Here is an 18747-nt window from a genome sequence, read left to right as displayed (position 1 = left end):
GTTGCTGGAATAAATGTAGAATTCTTCAAGAGGGAACTGGATCACTACCTCGGCCAAGTGCCAGATCATCCAGAGCAATTAACAGCATCAACTTAGTATATCACGCACAACACAGAAGCTTAGTCAAAGGCCAGATAGGGTCTACCTGGAGTCTACCTGGAGGGCTTTCCGGGGATTAACGCCCCCGCGGCCCGGTCCCCGGTCCTCCCGGTGGATCAGGGCCTGATCAACGAGGGTGTTACTGGTGGCCGAACGCAATCCAACATAGATATGTCTGAGGTATATCACAGGACCCGTCTTCCTGTTTTCTCCCAATTTTCTGGCTCATAATGGTTCAGAACAGATCGAGACGTCAAGTGTGGGTTAGCTGTGATTTACCAAAGTCACTGACATTTCTATGCAATACTGTCAATTTCAACATACCTACAAAAGCCCCAGCTATTATTTCGTAATGTAAAGTCAACATACAAATGGGGGTTTCAGGCGAGATTCTTCATAAGGTGGATGTCCAATGTGAGGTGATGTGTTGTAACCAAAACCACAGGCACACTCAACATTGTTTTTTCCACCTTCCTTTTCCCTCACTTAAGGTATTTTGATGATCTTCCTGCACAAGTAGGGAAGTGACCAGAGCAAGATGTAGTATCTTACACAGGGTGTAGGTGCCTGTCCACATGCCTGCCTGCCTTCCTGTCTGGTTTCTGTGTTTTTGTTTGTCTGTCTTCTTGCCTACCTGCCTGTCACCATGCTTGAGTCTCTTCCTGCCTGCCTGCCTGCCTGCCTGCCTGCCTGCCTGCCTGCCTGCCTGCCTGCCTGCCCGCACCACTTTTAGCCGGCCTGCCTGTTTGCCTCCCTTCGTCTCTTAATTGCCTGCCCGTCTGCCTCTTCAACTACCTGTCTATCTACCTCTATAACTACCTGCCTCTCTGCCTGTACCAGGTTATCGTTGTTCTGCCTCTTAATATTCTCACTTCTCTTGCTCCGCCCTTACCTGACATGCTGCTGCTGATGGCGCCGTCCCACCTGAGGAGAGAGGCAGAAACGAAGTAGTTAGTCAAGGTAAACATCGTGTGAGTGGCACCAGTCACCCTTGTAATGAGTGGCACCAGTCACCCCTGTAGTGAGTGGAATCCGACTGCCCAGAAACCAGGTTAAGCATCACTTCATGATCATATCAGCAAATGTCTTTGCAAAATGCGTGTTAACCACATCTGCATTTTGGTTTTCTTCCAGTCTCTCAGAGATTTTAGTCATAATGATGCAACAGTTATGACATGCATGATCTACCTATTTTAAATCCATACTGACTTCACTTATGCAGGTCATACTTATAAATAAAAACACTAAGCTGGCATCACAGGAATCTTTGAAATATTTTATGATACATGATGTTAATTGATGATTAAGACACGTGCAACAGTTGGGTATCTTTATATACCTTTGATGAGTTTTGAGAGGCTCACTATCGAAACCCGAGAGGTTTCGCTTACACAGTAGTCTTAGTCGATCAAATACAGAGGCAGCAGGTGTAATAATATAATATTAGAAGATGTAGTCAGACCATCAACCTTGGTCTGGAACGATATCGTTCCAGACCATGAAGTTGAACTCTTCTCCAGGCTGAAGGACTGACCATCTCACATCTCCCCAGGGCTGATGGACTGATTACATCATCATTTCACTACTACACCTGCTGCCACTGTATTTGACTGAAGCAGCATACTGTGTAAGCGAAACCTTTCAACAATAAAGCTGCCCAACTGTTGCACATGTATCTTAATCATCAACTTGTCGGTATTTTATACCATTTTCAACACATGATGTTAGTGCCACTGATCTGTAATTTCTTGCCAGAGCTCAACTGCCTTCATTGTGAAGGCTATGTCTGCGCTCTTTATAACCTCGAATTTCATTGAATATGCTGCTACTCTGAAGAACAGTTAGCGAAGAAATGATCGGGGTCGTCAATCCTTACTGTGTTGATTTAATTGCTGAACACTGTTCATACTGTAAGGATTTCACCCATTTCTTCGTTGTCATGACTAAAAATCTCCCAGTAAAGAGAGCACAACAATACAGAACTACCAGTAGGTGCGTGCCAAGAAGCCGAATACGTAGTAAATAATAAAACAGAGAAAAATTATGGGGAGACACACCATCTAGTGAAGATAAATAAACCCAGTGAAAATACACAGGAAACAGAGATACCTGGCAAAGGAACACAGAGAACCGGTTCTTCATGCTGGGTCGAACATGTCACAGCACAGAGTTCAAGGGAGACCAGAAATATGTCCACCACGACAACAGTACCAGAAGCAATAACAAAACATATACTAAACTAAAACATCCCCAATGGTTTATCCTCCTTCCCGATAGCAAACATATAGAATCAGAAAATAAACAGAAATGACAAAGTTTGCTATATATATATATATATATATATATATATATATATATATATATATATATATATATATATATATATATATATATATATATATATATATATATATATATAGTACCACCTTTATAGCTGGAATGGGGACCCTCATCCTCAGAAAAGACAATAAACGTACTAAATCTTCACTCGTCTATCTTTAACCACAATATATTATTCTAAACCAGGTTTTTACCATGCCAAGTAACCGCCTCCTTGTTCATCTAGACTAGAACCAAGTACCCCCAGTAGCCTCCTCGTTAATCTAGAACCTAGTATACCCAGTACCCTCCTCGTTAATCTAGAACCTAGAGCCTAGAATACTCATTAGTAATGTTAAATCTTCAACCTGGGTAGGAGACGCCCAGCCACTTGGTTGCTGCCACAAACAAAATTCCCTCCCTCTCACCCTTCCCCTAGCCCCCCCTTCCTCCTTCTCCGTGACCTTTAAGTAGTTGGAACTTTGTGCATCCTTCCCGTCGTCGTCGTCACCGCCGCCGCCGCCGCCGCCGCCGCCGCCGCCGCCGCCACTGCCAGATCATGCCTTTCCTCGACACGTATCCCACATCCCTCCTTTCCTCCCCTCCTCGTCTCTTCCTTTCCTTAACCCTCCACCCCCTTTATCCACACACACACACACACACACACTATTATAGGAGTCCCCCCTCCTGCTGTTGCTGAGGTCACTAGTCCCCCTGCTTCAGTTGTTGCTAGTGTTTCTGCTGCTGCTGAGGACATTAGTCCCCTGCTTCAGTTGTTGAAAGTGTTTCAGCTGCTGTTACAGGCAGCGGCAGAAGGTCCAAGAGCCTTGTGTTTCGGGACCTTATTCACGTCATACTACAATGGAGTGAAAAAAAGTCCCAGGACCGAAACGTTTCCATAATAAAACCTACGAGGAGGAGGCTACTGAGTGCGCCCGGCTCAAGATTAATGAGGAAGACGCCACGGTGTGAAGTCCAGGTATTTCCACCCAGTGTGCAATTCATCATTTAAAACCAGACAATATTAAGACCTAAGCAGCCCACCGTCAAGAGAAGACAACGATATAGAGTTATGAATTAAGAGGCTGAAGACGTAGAAAACAATAAAAATAACCGGTTTTATGGGAAGAGAGATAACATCTAAGGAAAACACTAAGAAACCCCATGAAAAAACACAGGGTAAACAGAGACACATGGCAATGGCATGCAGTGAACTGGTTCCACACATACCAGAGCCAAGCATACATGCCACATTTCCGACAGCCCTGGGCAGACGAGAAATATGTCAACCAACGGCCATATCACACGATGGCACTGTACCAGTGGTACTAACAAACTAAATCAAAACTTCCCAAATGATGTATCCTCCTTCCTATTTCCAAACTTTCAGGTTCTGAAAACAAATAGAAATGATAAAGTTAGCTAAATAAGTGGGCTCTTTGTAAAGACGAATGTTATGTTAGGACCCGTTACAGAAACACACACACACACACACACACACACACACACACACACACACACACACACACACACACACACACACACAGGGGATGTTTTAGATGGTGAAATAGCGATTAAAAACTACAATACTTACAGATGTAACAGAGTAAATAGGTGGCAGGGAGGAGGAGGACCGTACATGAAACGTTTTGCTGTACTACACAACTGATGAATTCATCAAATACAGTAAAGTTCTAAGTATTACAGCCAGGAAAATGATGGAGTGGATAATAATAACTTTGAAGATGAGGAGAAATGGTGCCACTTTTGATAATATTCTAATCGCTTGTGCTCTCTCGCTTAGAGTATTGTTCAGTGTTGTTGGCTCTGTTCGGGGCAGAAGATATATCAGAACTTAAACAGATTCCATGACCATTTACGGCTCACATACAGCCTATAGAAAAATAAATTACCGAGGATGCATTAAGTCCTAAATATGTACTCGTTGAGGCAAAGGAGAGATACATTATATATATATATATATATATATATATATATATATATATATATATATATATATATATATATATATATATATATATATATATAATGTCTCTGGCAAGACAGTGATGGAGTGAATATGATGAAAGTATAATATATAATATAAAAAATAATAAAATATATATATATATATATAGTACGTGAAAAGTGCTCGAGAGTCTTGTCCCAAATCTGCGCACTGATAAATTACATAATAGAGTGCGAGACATGGGAGAAAGTGTAGAATAAACACAATAAATAGCAGGGACGCTGTAGCCACAATAAGAGAACACTACACCAACATCTGTCGTCCCAGACTTCTTTAACATTTTACTAGAAGATATCAGAAACACTGGCGAAACAAAGTCTTCAAGACTAAACACGACAATTCCCTGGACCAAGTGTCAGATTAATCCTCCTGAAGACAGCCAGGGGTCTGCTGATAATTCCCCCTTGTGTATGATGGGAGGGCATTAGAAAGACTTGGTCCCATTACACTTAATGAATTATCTCAGTGTTATGGCACTCTACTTTTCATTAGGGGTATTTAGCACCGTCTGCCGAGCCTCCTGCTTTCGTAAGCAGTGATTTTTGAGTGCACATTTAGGACCACTCCTTACAAAATTTTTCAGGTATAGATTATGAAATATCTTTCTCGCTTACATTTCAAGGAGTACAATTCGAGGGGCTTCAAACGTTCCCAATAATTTAGGTGCAGACAGTTTATTCGGGCAGTGAAGGTTCTTTGTACATTTTCCAGATCTGCAATTTCACCTACCTTAAAACCGACTGTATTAGTACAACATTATTCCGGTGCAGAGAGAAGTGACTTAAATATTATCTTCACTGCCTTGGCATGTCTCGTTTTGAAGGTCCTGCTCATCCAGTCTATCATTGCCCTTGCAGTTGTGGTAATTACACTGTTGTGATGTACCTACCTTTGATCTCTGAACAATGAAAGTGACATCTTTAGACATTATCACACCTAAATCCTTCACGTTAGTCTTTTGCTCAATTGGGTGGTTCGAGTTTGTCCCGTAGCTCGGTTGGTAGCGCACTCAGCTCACACACTGAGGTCCGTGGTTCGATACCCGCTACAGGTGGAAACAATGGGGGCGTGTTTCCTTATGAGACCTTCTGTCCCTGTTCACCTAAATGCCTACCCGAGTGCTAGCCGACTGGTGTGGGTCGCATCCTGGAGATAAAATTAACGTAATTTACCCGATATGCTCTGCACAACCAGTGACTTTCTATACACTGTCACTGATGTCATTGAAAATCATATTTTTTTCTTCCGCCCGTTGTAAAACTTCCCATATATCAGCTTGGAGAGTTGCTGTTCTCAGTGAATGTTCAGTAATAACCCACATGAAGACAGAAACACACAAGATTAACTGATCTGTATATTTGGATCCCCTTCTGGGATCCTCCTCTGCAGAAAAGGATCCCAGAAGGGGATCGAAATGCACAGAGCAATTAATCTTGTGTTTCTGTCTCCATGTGGGTTATTATTGAGCACTGACAAGAGTACAATACACTTTAGTTATCCGTTAAAAAATTATATTTGCAAATGCAACAACAAGAAGCAAAAATAATAAATTTGGTTGTATAATTCCACAAGTAGAATTAGATAAAATACTCTAATGAAGCGCCAGAAGGAATTTACTCCGGATGAACGCAAGACAAAGGAAATAGGAAAATAAAAGCGATAACGTATTACAGGAAGAACGAAGATGTGATAAAATAATGAAACCATCGGTCAGAGAATAAACTCCAGAGGAAAATTTAGAGTAAAGATTATCACCGGAAATCTTAATATACGACAAAGACAAAATAGCGTAACATTTGATTACATTTAGCTCAAGAACTTTACTGATAACCTGAAGCTGTCATTGAGCGAAATGTTCTTATAAAACACGTTTACGGTGTTTGTTGAGTCGTTATCAAGGATACGATATATTAAAGCTGGAAGATCATAAAATACGATATATTAAAGCTGGAAGATCATAAAATACGATATATTAAAGCTGGAAGATCATAAAATACGATATATTAAAGCTGGAAGATAATAAAATACGATATATTAAAGCTGGAAGATCATAAAATACGATATATTAAAGCTGGAAGATCATAAAATACGATATATTAAAGCTGGAAGATCATAAGACACGATATATTAAAGCTGGAAGATCATAAAATACGATATAAAGCTGGAAGATCATAAAATACGATATATTAAAGCTGGAAGATCATAAAATACGATATATTAAAGCTGGAAGATAATAAAATACGATATATTAAAGCTGGAAGATCATAAAATACGATATATTAAAGCTGGAAGATAATAAAATACGACATATTAAAGCTGGAAGATCATAAAATACGATATATTAAAGCTGGAAGATCATAAAATACGATATATTAAAGCTGGAAGATCATAAGACACGATATATTAAAGCTGGAAGATCATAAGACACGATATATTAAAGCTGGAAGATCATAAAATACGATATAAAGCTGGAAGATCATAAAATACGATATATTAAAGCTGGAAGATCATAAAATACGATATATTAAAGCTGGAAGATCATAAGATACGATATATTAAAGCTGGAAGATCATAAAGTACGATATATTAAAGCTGGAAGATCATAAGACACGATATATTAAAGCTGGAAGATCATAAAATACGATATATTAAAGCTGGAAGATCATAAAATACGATATATTAAAGCTGGAAGATCATAAAATACGATATATTAAAGCTGGAAGATCATAAGACACGATATATTAAAGCTGGAAGATCATAAAATACGATATATTAAAGCTGGAAGATCATAAAATACGATATATTAAAGCTGGAAGATCATAAAATACGATATATTAAAGCTGGAAGATCATAAGACACGATATATTAAAGCTGGAAGATCATAAAATACGATATATTAAAGCTGGAAGATCATAAAATACGATATATTAAAGCTGGAAGATCATAAAATACGATATATTAAAGCTGGAAGATCATAAAATACGATATATTAAAGCTGGAAGATCATAAAATACGATATAAAGCTGGAAGATCATAAAATACGATATATTAAAGCTGGAAGATCATAAAATACGATATATTAAAGCTGGAAGATCATAAAATACGATATATTAAAGCTGGAAGATCATAAAATACGATATATTAAAGCTGGAAGATCATAAAATACGATATATTAAAGCTGGAAGATCATAAGACACGATATATTAAAGCTGGAAGATCATAAAATGCTATACATTAAAGCTGGAAGACACAGAAGTAGTGTTCACACCTCAAAAAACAAGTAGGTGAAAGTTCACAAAGACCTGCCATGGTATGTCTGCCAGAGTTAAAACACGAGAGTCAGGAGGAACGGCTGAAAAAATGATTTCCTTGTTTAAGAAGAGGAAAAGATAAGACATGATAACCACACATAAGATCGTAAAGCGATACAAACAAGTGGAGAAAGATGTTAATACCATCAAAGGCGTTGGGTTTACAGTTTCCCCCATGAATATTATAATAATTAATAGTACCGGTTAAGAGTCACCAGAGTGAACTAAGGAACAGGTGCTCACAAAATAATATACGATGTTTTTAATTTTTTAAATAGGTGTAAAATTACTAAATTAATATCCTGGAGGTGTAAGTACACACACAGGAGCTATGAATCGACCCCTGCAACCACAAATAGGTGAGTACACACTAAATATGAAATTTAAACACAGTGAATGGTAATAAAATTATAAGAGATTTCGTTATGTCTGTCAATAAACAGAAGCATTATAATAAATATTATCATGTAAATTCAACAGTGTAAGAGCGCACACACACACACACACACACACACACACACACACACACACACACACACACACACACGTACCGTGCGTCAAGTGGAACACACGTGCTAGCTTCAGTGTTGCTGCAGTGGGCCACGAGGGGCGGGCAACGCTGCCACACTTGAAATGATTCTTCATGGGTAAATAAAAAGGAAAATTGCCCTTAAAAAAAATCCGCGAAGTTTGAAGTTTGTGGTAAGTGAAGATAAATGGCGGAGTTTTGTCATCTTGAGGAGGGGGGGGGGAGGGGGGAGGGGGGATGATGCTGGTACTATCAACCCCACTTTGTCGTCAGGTCACACACCCTTGTTTCTCTCTGTATTGTGTTCCAGCAACACCCAGGGACCCATCACCCCCATACGTTACCCATCAAGGCTCCCTCCCCCTCACACACCATCCCTCATCTCCTTGTATGTCATCCTTCATCCCACCCCTCACACTTCATCCCTCACACTTTATCCCTCACACGTCATCCCTCACACGTCATCCCTCACACGTCATCCCTCACACGTCATCCCTCACACGTCATTTCTCATTCGCCATCCCTCACACGTCATCCCTCACACGCCATCTCTCACACGCCATCTCTCACACGCCATCCTCGCATCACGGTTCAACATGACACACAATAAAATGCTACACCATGCCAGCACCTGCCACATTCCAGGGATACAACAACAGTAGCACCTGCCACATTCCAGGGATACAACAACAGTAGCACCTGCCACATTCCAGGTATACAACAACAGTAGCACCTGCCACATTCCAGGTATACAACAACAGTAGCACCTGCCACATTCCAGGGATACAACAACAGTAGCACCTGCCACATACCAGGGATACAACAACAGTAGCACCTGCCACATTCCAGGTATACAACAACAGTAGCACCTGCCACATTCCAGGTATACAACAACAGTAGCACCTGCCACATACCAGGGATACAACAACAGTAGCACCTGCCACATACCAGGGATACAACAACAGTAGCACCTGCCACATACCAGGGATACAACAACAGTAGCACCTGCCACATTCCAGGGATACAACAACAGTAGCACCTGCCACATTCCAGGGATACAACAACAGTAGCACCTGCCACATTCCAGGGATACAACAACAGTAGCACCTGCCACATTCCAGGTATACAACAACAGTAGCACCTGCCACATTCCAGGTATACAACAACAGTAGCACCTGCCACATTCCAGGGATACAACAACAGTAGCACCTGCCACATACCAGGGATACAACAACAGTAGCACCTGCCACATTCCAGGTATACAACAACAGTAGCACCTGCCACATTCCAGGGATACAACAACAGTAGCACCTGCCACATTCCAGGTATACAACAACAGTAGCACCTGCCACATTCCAGGTATACAACAACAGTAGCACCTGCCACATTCCAGGGATACAACAACAGTAGCACCTGCCACATTCCAGGTATACAACAACAGTAGCACCTGCCACATTCCAGGGATACAACAACAGTAGCACCTGCCACATTCCAGGGATACAACAACAGTAGCACCTGCCACATTCCAGGGATACAACAACAGTAGCACCTGCCACATTCCAGGGATACAACAACAGTAGCACCTGCCACATTCCAGGTATACAACAACAGTAGCACCTGCCACATTCCAAGGATACAACAACAGTAGCACCTGCCACGTCCCAGGGATACAACAACAATAACACCTGCCACATTCCAGGGATACAACAACAGTAGCACCTGCCACGTCCCAGGGATACAACAACAGTAGCACCTGCCACAATCCAGGGATACAACAGTAGCACCTGCCACGTCCCAGGGATACAACAACAGAAGCACCTGCCACATTCCAGGGATACAACAACAGTAGCACCTGCCACATTCCAGGGATACAACAGTAGCACCTGCCACGTCCCAGGGATACAACAACAGTAACACCTGCCACATTCCAGGGATACAACAACAGTAGCACCTGCCACATTCCAAGGATACAACAGTAGCACCTGCCACGTCCCAGGGATACAACAACAGTAACACCTGCCACATTCCAGGGATACAACAACAGTAGCACCTGCCACGTCCCAAGGATACAACAACAGTAACACCTGCCACATTCCAGGGATACAACAGTAGCACCTGCCACATTCCAGGGATACAACAACAGTAGCACCTGCCACGTCCCAGGGATACAACAACAGTAACACCTGCCACTTTCCAGGGATACGACAACAGTAGCACCTGCCACATTCCAGGGATACAACAACAGTAGCACCTGCCACATTCCAGGGATACAACAACAGTAGCACCTGCCACATTCCAGGGATACAACAACAGTAGCCCCTGCCACATTCGAGGGATACAACAACAGTAGCACCTGCCACATTCCAGGGATACAACAACAGTAGCACCTGCCACATTCCAGGGATACAACAACAGTAGCACCTGCCACATTCCAGGTATACAACAACAGTAGCACCTGCCACATTCCAGGGATACAACAACAGTAGCACCTGCCACATTCCAGTGATACAACAAAAGTAGCACCTGCCACATTCCAGGGATACAACAACAGTAGCACCTGCCACATTCCAGGGATACAACAACAGTAGCACCTGCCACATTCCAGGGATACAACAACAGTAGCACCTGCCACATTCCAGGTATACAACAACAGTAGCACCTGCCACATTCCTGGGATACAACAACAGTAGCACCTGCCACATTCCAGGGATACAACATCAGTAGCACCTGCCACATTCCAGGTATACAACAACAGTAGCACCTGCCACATTCCAGGGATACAACAACAGTAGCACCTGCCACATACCAGGTATTCAACAACAGTAGCACCTGCCACATTCCAGGGATACAACAACAGTAGCACCTGCCACATTCCAGGGATACAACAACAGTAGCACCTGCCACATTCCAGGGATACACCAACAGTAGCACCTGCCACATTCCAGGGATACAACAACAGTAGCACCTGCCACATTCCAGGGATACAACAACAGTAGCACCTGCCACATTCCAGGTATACAACAACAGTAGCACCTGCCACATTCCAGGGATACAACAGTAGCACCTATCACATTCCAGGGATACAACAGTAGCACCTGCCACATTCCAGGGATGCAACAATAACACCTGCCACTTTCCAGGGATACAACAACAGTAGCACCTGCCACTTTCCAGGGATACAACAATAGTAGCACCTGCCACATTCCAGGGATACAACAACAGTAGCACCTGCCACATTCCAGGGATACACCAACAGTAGCACCTGCCACATTCCAGGGATACAACAACAGTAGCACCTGCCACATTCCAGGGATACAACAACAGTAGCACCTGCCACATTCCAGGGATACAACAACAGTAGCACCTGCCACATTCCAGGGATACAACAACAGTAGCACCTGCCACATTCCAGGGATACAACAACAGTAGCACCTGCCACCTTCCAGGGATACAACAACAGTAGCACCTGCCACATTCCAGGTATACAACAACAGTAGCACCTGCCACATTCCAGGGATACAACAGTAGCACCTACCACATTCCAGGGATACAACAGTAGCACCTGCCACATTCCAGGGATACAACAATAACACCTGCCACTTTCCAGGGATACAACAACAGTAGCACCTGCCACTTTCCAGGGATACAACAACAGTAGCACCTGCCATATTCCAGGGATACAACAACAGTAGCACCTGCCACATTCCAGGGATACAACAACAGTAGCACCTGCCACATTCCAGGGATACAACAACAGTAGCACCTGCCACATTCCAGGGATACAACAACAGTAGCACCTGCCACATTCCAGGTATACAACAACAGTAGCACCTGCCACATTCCAGGTATACAACAACAGTAGCACCTGCCACATTCCAGGGATACAACAACAGTAGCACCTGCCACATTCCAGGGATACAACAACAGTAGCACCTGCCACATTCCAGGGATACAACAACAGTAGCACCTGCCACATTCCAGGTATACAACAGTAGCACCTGCCACATTCCAAGTATACAACAACAGTTGCACCTGCCACATTCCAGGGATACAACAACAGTAGCACCTGCCACATTCCAGGGATACAACAACAGTAGCACTTGCCACATTCCAGGTATACAAGAACAGTAGCACCTGCCACATTCCAGGGATACAAGAACACTAGTAGCAAGTTCATTTATCCAGGGATATGATACAACCAGCAACACTGTCACAACTTTGAAATACAACAGCAGCAGCAGCAGACTATTACCGACAGATACAAGAACAGCAACAGAAAGCCCAGGAATACAACAGCAGGAGCAAACCCATGAATACAGCGGCAGCAGCAACAAACCCAGGAATACAACAGACATCACAACCCAGGAATACAACAGCAGCAACAAACCCAGGAATACAACAACAGACATCACAACCCAGGAATACAACAGCAGCAACAGACATCACAACCCATGATTGCAACAGCAGCAACAACAGACACACAACAGAAGAGCGGGGTGTAACAGAAGCTGGTGAAATGCTAAACAGATGCCCACACGTCATAATGACCCCCTCCCCCGTCGACATAACCCCACTGGCACTCAGCTCTGCTCTTAGTTTTCCGTGTGCCCAGCATACCCAGTGGGCACAACGGCACCACACCCACACATACATACACATACATCAACACCCACACCCACACACACACAGGATAAGCCACTTTTTGTATGGATAAACCCTTTTTTTAAGCGATAATCCAATTGCAACAGAGACAGGCCACTTACAACATATATACATCCTTTGCAACGAAGGTAAACCATTTGAAAGGGGGATAAATTACTTGCAAGAGAGATAAATCCTTTGCAAGAACGATAAACCACTTGAGAGCTAAACCTCTTGCTAAAGCTTTAAACCAACTGCAGTAGGGATAAATTTCTTGCAAGAGATAAACCACTTGAAATACATAAAACCCTTGCAACAAAAATAAAACTACTTGGATAAAAAAGATAACCACTGGCATAAGAGATAAAATATTTGCATTAGAGAACTTTGCTCTAAATATTCATGAAAAAAATGGCCGTGTACGCCCATATGTCGTGGTATGTTGCGTACATAGTACGTCTCAGAGTGAGGAGCTGGCTGGCATCAGGAGGTAGAGAGTATGACGGGTCGTGTGTGCCAGGGCAACCCACTCTGGCACCATCTGTGATAATCGTACAGATTTCAAAGTTTCCAGGATACACACTGCCACTTCTTCGTCAAATATACGGCAGCTTAAACCATGCTGCTATTGACAATAATTAAGAACACTGACTTTTTTTTTGTGTGACAGGAAAATAGAAATGCAGACAATGTCAACATAAAATCCATCAACGATTTTTGTTTTTCAAAACACCGGCCGTACACCACATAGACAGGGTGACTGAAAAAGAAAAACGAAAGTTTTTCTTTTTAAATTTAGTAATTTATACAGGAGAAGGGGTTACTAGCTTCTTGCTCCCGGCATTTCTTACGACACGCAAGGCTTACCGAGGAAGAATTCTCTTCCAGACACACATAAAAGACTACCTTTGATATACCTTTGATGAGTTTTGAGAGTCTTTCTACTCTCGGAGCCCGGCCATGAGCCAGGCTCGTCTGGTGCTAGTCTGGTCAACCAGCCTGTTGCTCCAAGCAGATATCTACATTCCTTATTGTACCCATCTGGGTACAATCTAGTACTTAGATGCGAGCGAAAGAACAAGCAACAATGAGGAGTTAGCTTCAATGTCCAAGGGTCGCTCTTTTGTAGAGTTACCACAAACGATGTGTTTAAAGTTTTAATAGTAAAAATTGAGAACCATAAAGTATACCTTTGATGATTTCCGAGAGTTTTATCTACTCTCGGAGCCCGGCCATGGGCCAGGCTTGTCTGGTAGTTGTGGTTGTATATTAGCCGCTGGACACAACTTGCCCACAGTTCAAAGACCAGCCTCCAAAAACTGATTACTGTTTGGAAAAGTCTTTCAACCCCAGCCCCAAATATATTGTTTAAGAAATTGCGATTAGAAGAGTGTAGCAAATACTGTAAGAAGAGCGAGTCCCAGGAGGCAACTCGAGTCAAGTTTCACACAAACAATTATTTAATAATCACATCTGAAGGATACCTGAGGGATATTTCCAAGGGTCAATGCCTTGGCATTGACCCTTGATCCAGTATTGACCCATGATCCAGTACCAGTATCCAGCATTGACCCATGATCCAGTACCAGTATCCAGTATTGACCCATGATCCAGTACCAGTATCCAGTATTGACCCATGATCAAGTACCAGTATCCAGCATTGACCCATGATCCAGTACCAGTATCCAGTATTGACCCATGATCCAGTACCAGTATCCAGTATTGACCCATGATCCAGTACCAGTATCCAGCATTGACCCATAATCCAGTACCAGACCAGGCCTCCCAATGGATCAACATCTGAGCAACCAGGCTGTTACTGCTAGCCGCAAGCAGCTTAACACACAAACATACCAGCCCTTTTTTAAGGTGGGCGAATGTACAGAGAACCTTCACTGCATGTATAAATTATGTTAAGGAGTACACTGTAGCTATGGATCATGTGTTTAGCTCCATAGTCTGTTCCAGGCTTTGGGACTGACCTCTCCAAGGTTGATGGACAGATTTCATCATCTTTACTTCGCTACCACGTCTGCTGCCTCTGTATTTGACTGAAGCCTACTATGTAGGCCAAACATTTCAATAATAAAGATGGCCAGGGAGGTAATATAACGTATCTGGTGGGCCAGCACGGGGTGGCATCATGGGCTGTACACTGTAGCTATGGGTCACGTGGGCCAGGGAGGTAATATAACGTATCTGGTGGGCCAGCATGGGGTGGCATCATGGGCTGTACACTGTAGCTATGGGTCACGTGGGCCAGGGAGGTAATATAACGTATCTGGTGGGCCAGCATGGGGTGGCATCATGGGCTGTACACTGTAGCTATGGGTCACGTGGGCCAGGGAGGTAATATAACGTATCTGGTGGGCCAGCACGGGGTGGCATCATGGGCTGTACACTGTAGCTATGGGTCACGTGGGCCAGGGAGGTAATATAACGTATCTGGTGGGCCAGCACGGGGTGGCATCATGGGCTGTACACTGTAGCTATGGGTCACGTGGGCCAGGGAGGTAATATAACGTATCTGGTGGGCCAGCATGGGGTGGCATCATGGGTTGTACACTGTAGCTATGGGTCACGTGAGCCAGGGAGGTAATATAACGTATCTGGTGGGCCAGCACGGGGTGGCATCATGGGCTGTACACTGTAGCTATGGGTCACGTGGGCCAAGGAGGTAATATAACGTATCTGGTGGGCCAGCATGGGGTGGCATCATGGGCTGCACACTGTAGCTATGGGTCACGTGGGCCAGGGAGGTAATATAACGTATCTGGTGGGCCAGCATGGGGTGGCATCATGGGCTGTACACTGTAGCTATGGGTCACGTGGGCCAGGGAGGTAATATAACGCATCTGGTGGGCCAGCATGGGGTGGCATCATGGGCTGTACACTGTAGCTATGGGTCACGTGGGCCAGGGAGGTAATATAACGTATCTGGTGGGCCAGCATGGGGTGGCATCATGGGCTGTACACTGTAGCTATGGGTCACGTGGGCCAGGGAGGTAATATAACGTATCTGGTGGGCCAGCACGGGGTGGCATCATGGGTTGTACACTGTAGCTATGGGTCACGTGGGCCAGGGAGGTAATATAAGGTATCTGGTGGGCCAGCACGGGGTGGCATCATGGGCTGTACACTGTAGCTATGGGTCACGTGGGCCAGGGAGGTAATATAACGTATCTGGTGGGCCAGCATGGGGTGGCATCATGGGCTGTACACTGTAGCTATGGGTCACGTGGGCCAGGGAGGTAATATAACGTATCTGGTGGGCCAGCACGGGGTGGCATCATGGGCTGTACACTGTAGCTATGGGTCACGTGGGCCAGGGAGGTAATATAACGTATCTGGTGGGCCAGCACGATCTTACACTTTAGACCAGTTGAGACACAAAAGGAAAAGCAAATTGTCAAAAGGGTTGAGCGCAGGATCCACCATTTTTCTTTTAACAAGGTTTATCCTGGCCAAGAAGGGGCGGGGATGTCGCCCAAGGCTTTACGTCACCACGCCCGCACCCCGCCCCGCCCGGCCCCGTCCGGCTCCGCCCCACCCAGCCCCACGCCCAGACGCGATAACCCGCCCCTACCATTCAATTCCTTCCCTGGGTGATATACTTAACTACAACAGCTACGGTACAGGGACTCCCAGCCACCACTCGCCTCTCCAGAGCTCAATCTTCCTTTATTTAAATTTTGTAGTTTCGTTATTTCGAATGTAATTCAAAATAGTTTCGTTATTTCGAATGTAATTCAAAATAGTTTCGTTATTTCGAATGTAATTTAAAATAGTTCCGTTATTTCCAACGTAATTCAAAAATAGCTCAGTTATTTCAAATGTAATTCAAAACGGTTCCGTTATTTCAAATGTAGTTCAAAAAATAGTTGCGGGCCGCGGGGGCGTTGACCCCCGGAACTCTCTCCAGGTAAACTCCAGATATAGCGAAGTTCACTGAATTAACAAGAATAAGAAAATTGATATCGGATACTGATATAAATTAAGGTACAAAACAACGACGGGGGCAGTAGAATGATAGTTCTAGGCCTTTCGTGTTACAATCAACACATCATCAGGAGCTTGCAAAGTTGCAGAAAAAAGGATATCCGAGCTAATACGATCCCAGAGGATGTATTCACTGGATTGAGAGAGAGAGAGAGAGAGCGAGAAATGCCCCCAGGCATACCAGTACATAATAATAATAATAAAATAATAATAATAATCATCATCCATGAGTTTTATACCAAACATAATATACGTGTACAGCAACACATTCCTGTCCTCTTACCCTCATCAATACCTGACATCATTCTTCATACATGTTTCTGTGAGCTTCACCTCAGGGTCCTCAAGTACACTGTAAGGCGGTGTATTTGCTTATACCTGTACACTTAATAACGCCCAGCCTTGGATAAAATACCGTAATAAAAGGATTCGCTGCTACCAGTGTCTATTTCCTTTTTGCGGAGGTAGAAGAGCTCTTGAAACTGGTCACAGATATATCAGAGACACAGGTATAGGGTTAAACAACGTACAGGGAAAAGTCAGAACACTCACTGAACACTCGTGTAATAACATTGTACAACGTATTAACACATATATTACGGATATTAAGTGACAGCAATATTGTACAACAGAACCATTACTGACAATATTGTGGAAACGTTAAAAAGCTGCCGTCTTTTCCAGTTGCATCTGATATGGTAATTAGGGATTCTTGTAGACACTTGCCTCTGGTCGCTTGATAAGTACTCCTGCGTCATTCCACTCCACGAGATGAATGAATCACACTCTCTCTCTTCAAGAAGTTCGTTAGGCATATTTATGTTCTTTAATAATTGTTTCCAAATTACATGAAGTTTCACCTATGTAAACTTTTTGCTACCCCTCTTCCCATATGGAATAGTGTAAACTCCGACTTCTTTGGTTTTCATTAGTCTTTGATAGTGGTGACAGTGCCTATAGTTACTCTGATGTGTGATCAACACACTGCCACAAGCAAAAAAAAAAAAACTACTAAAACGTTTCCGCTTTTCATTAGCCTATAAATGCCTGTCTGAACATCCAAGTGAGGCTTTAGTCTTTTGTTTATCTCCTTATAGCCATTTTTCTTTGAACTTGTCTCTGGTGGGTACCACAATGATCAGTGTTACTAGTAGGTGCCACAATCAGTGTAGCGAGCAGGTGCCACAATGATCAGTGTCATTAGTGGGTGCTACAATGATCAGTCCAGCCCTGGTGATGCTGATATTTTCTATAAATGATTTAGCATAAGGATTGTATAATTATATAAATATGTTTATGTTGATGAAAAAGTTTCGCGCTAAGTAATGGAAATGATTACGCAATTCTGCAGGAAGATTTGGAAAAACTGAGCAAGTGGAGTGCTAAGTAGATGATGATAAGTGCCACATAATGGAGATGGATGCAAGTGCAAACACTATACAATGTGTGATAACATCTTAACAAGGTCTGGTAAGGAGAAAGATCTTCAGATTATAAACAATACTTTGCTCTGTGAATGGCCAGGAGACGACAAACTTGGAATGTAAAACATCTAGCAGAACGAGACATGCCGTATAGATTCCTTCCAATTCTGACGAAGGTTTAGGCCACGATCTTCCTGTTCTAAAGCTGTGTTGATTTGAATTATGTAGCTCAAGTTTCTCCATTAAGTCAGTAACTTGATACTGCTGTACTGACCCCTCTGTAAAGAGGGCCTATGTTTGCTCTCTCTAAAACCCTAAGCTCCTCCGATAAACACTGAGTACTCTTGCTAAGGATATTTCTTTATAAATACCACACTCCAGGAGTCACACCCAGAT

At 43.3% G+C, this 18747-nt stretch overlaps 1 protein-coding gene across 5 annotated transcripts in view; it reads right to left on the bottom strand.

Annotated features, from left to right (window-relative positions):
* LOC128698251 (ETS domain-containing protein Elk-3) overlaps window positions 1-18747 on the bottom strand; it is a 266319-nt gene that overhangs the window by 84397 nt on the left and 163175 nt on the right. For 3 of the 5 annotated variants that reach the window (XM_070098581.1, XM_070098584.1, XM_070098582.1), the window contains one exon: window positions 992-1023. The exons of the other annotated variants lie outside the window; for them this stretch is intronic. In XM_070098581.1, coding sequence (XP_069954682.1) covers window positions 992-998 — 7 coding nt within the window. In that variant the 5' untranslated portion in view covers window positions 999-1023. The remainder of the gene's footprint in view (window positions 1-991; window positions 1024-18747) is intronic. 5 annotated transcript variants of the gene reach the window in all.

This window comes from Cherax quadricarinatus, chromosome 63 (assembly GCF_038502225.1).
Source record: "Cherax quadricarinatus isolate ZL_2023a chromosome 63, ASM3850222v1, whole genome shotgun sequence".
Lineage (NCBI taxonomy): Eukaryota > Metazoa > Arthropoda > Malacostraca > Decapoda > Parastacidae > Cherax > Cherax quadricarinatus.
This window is presented reverse-complemented; position numbering and strand designations above follow the sequence as displayed.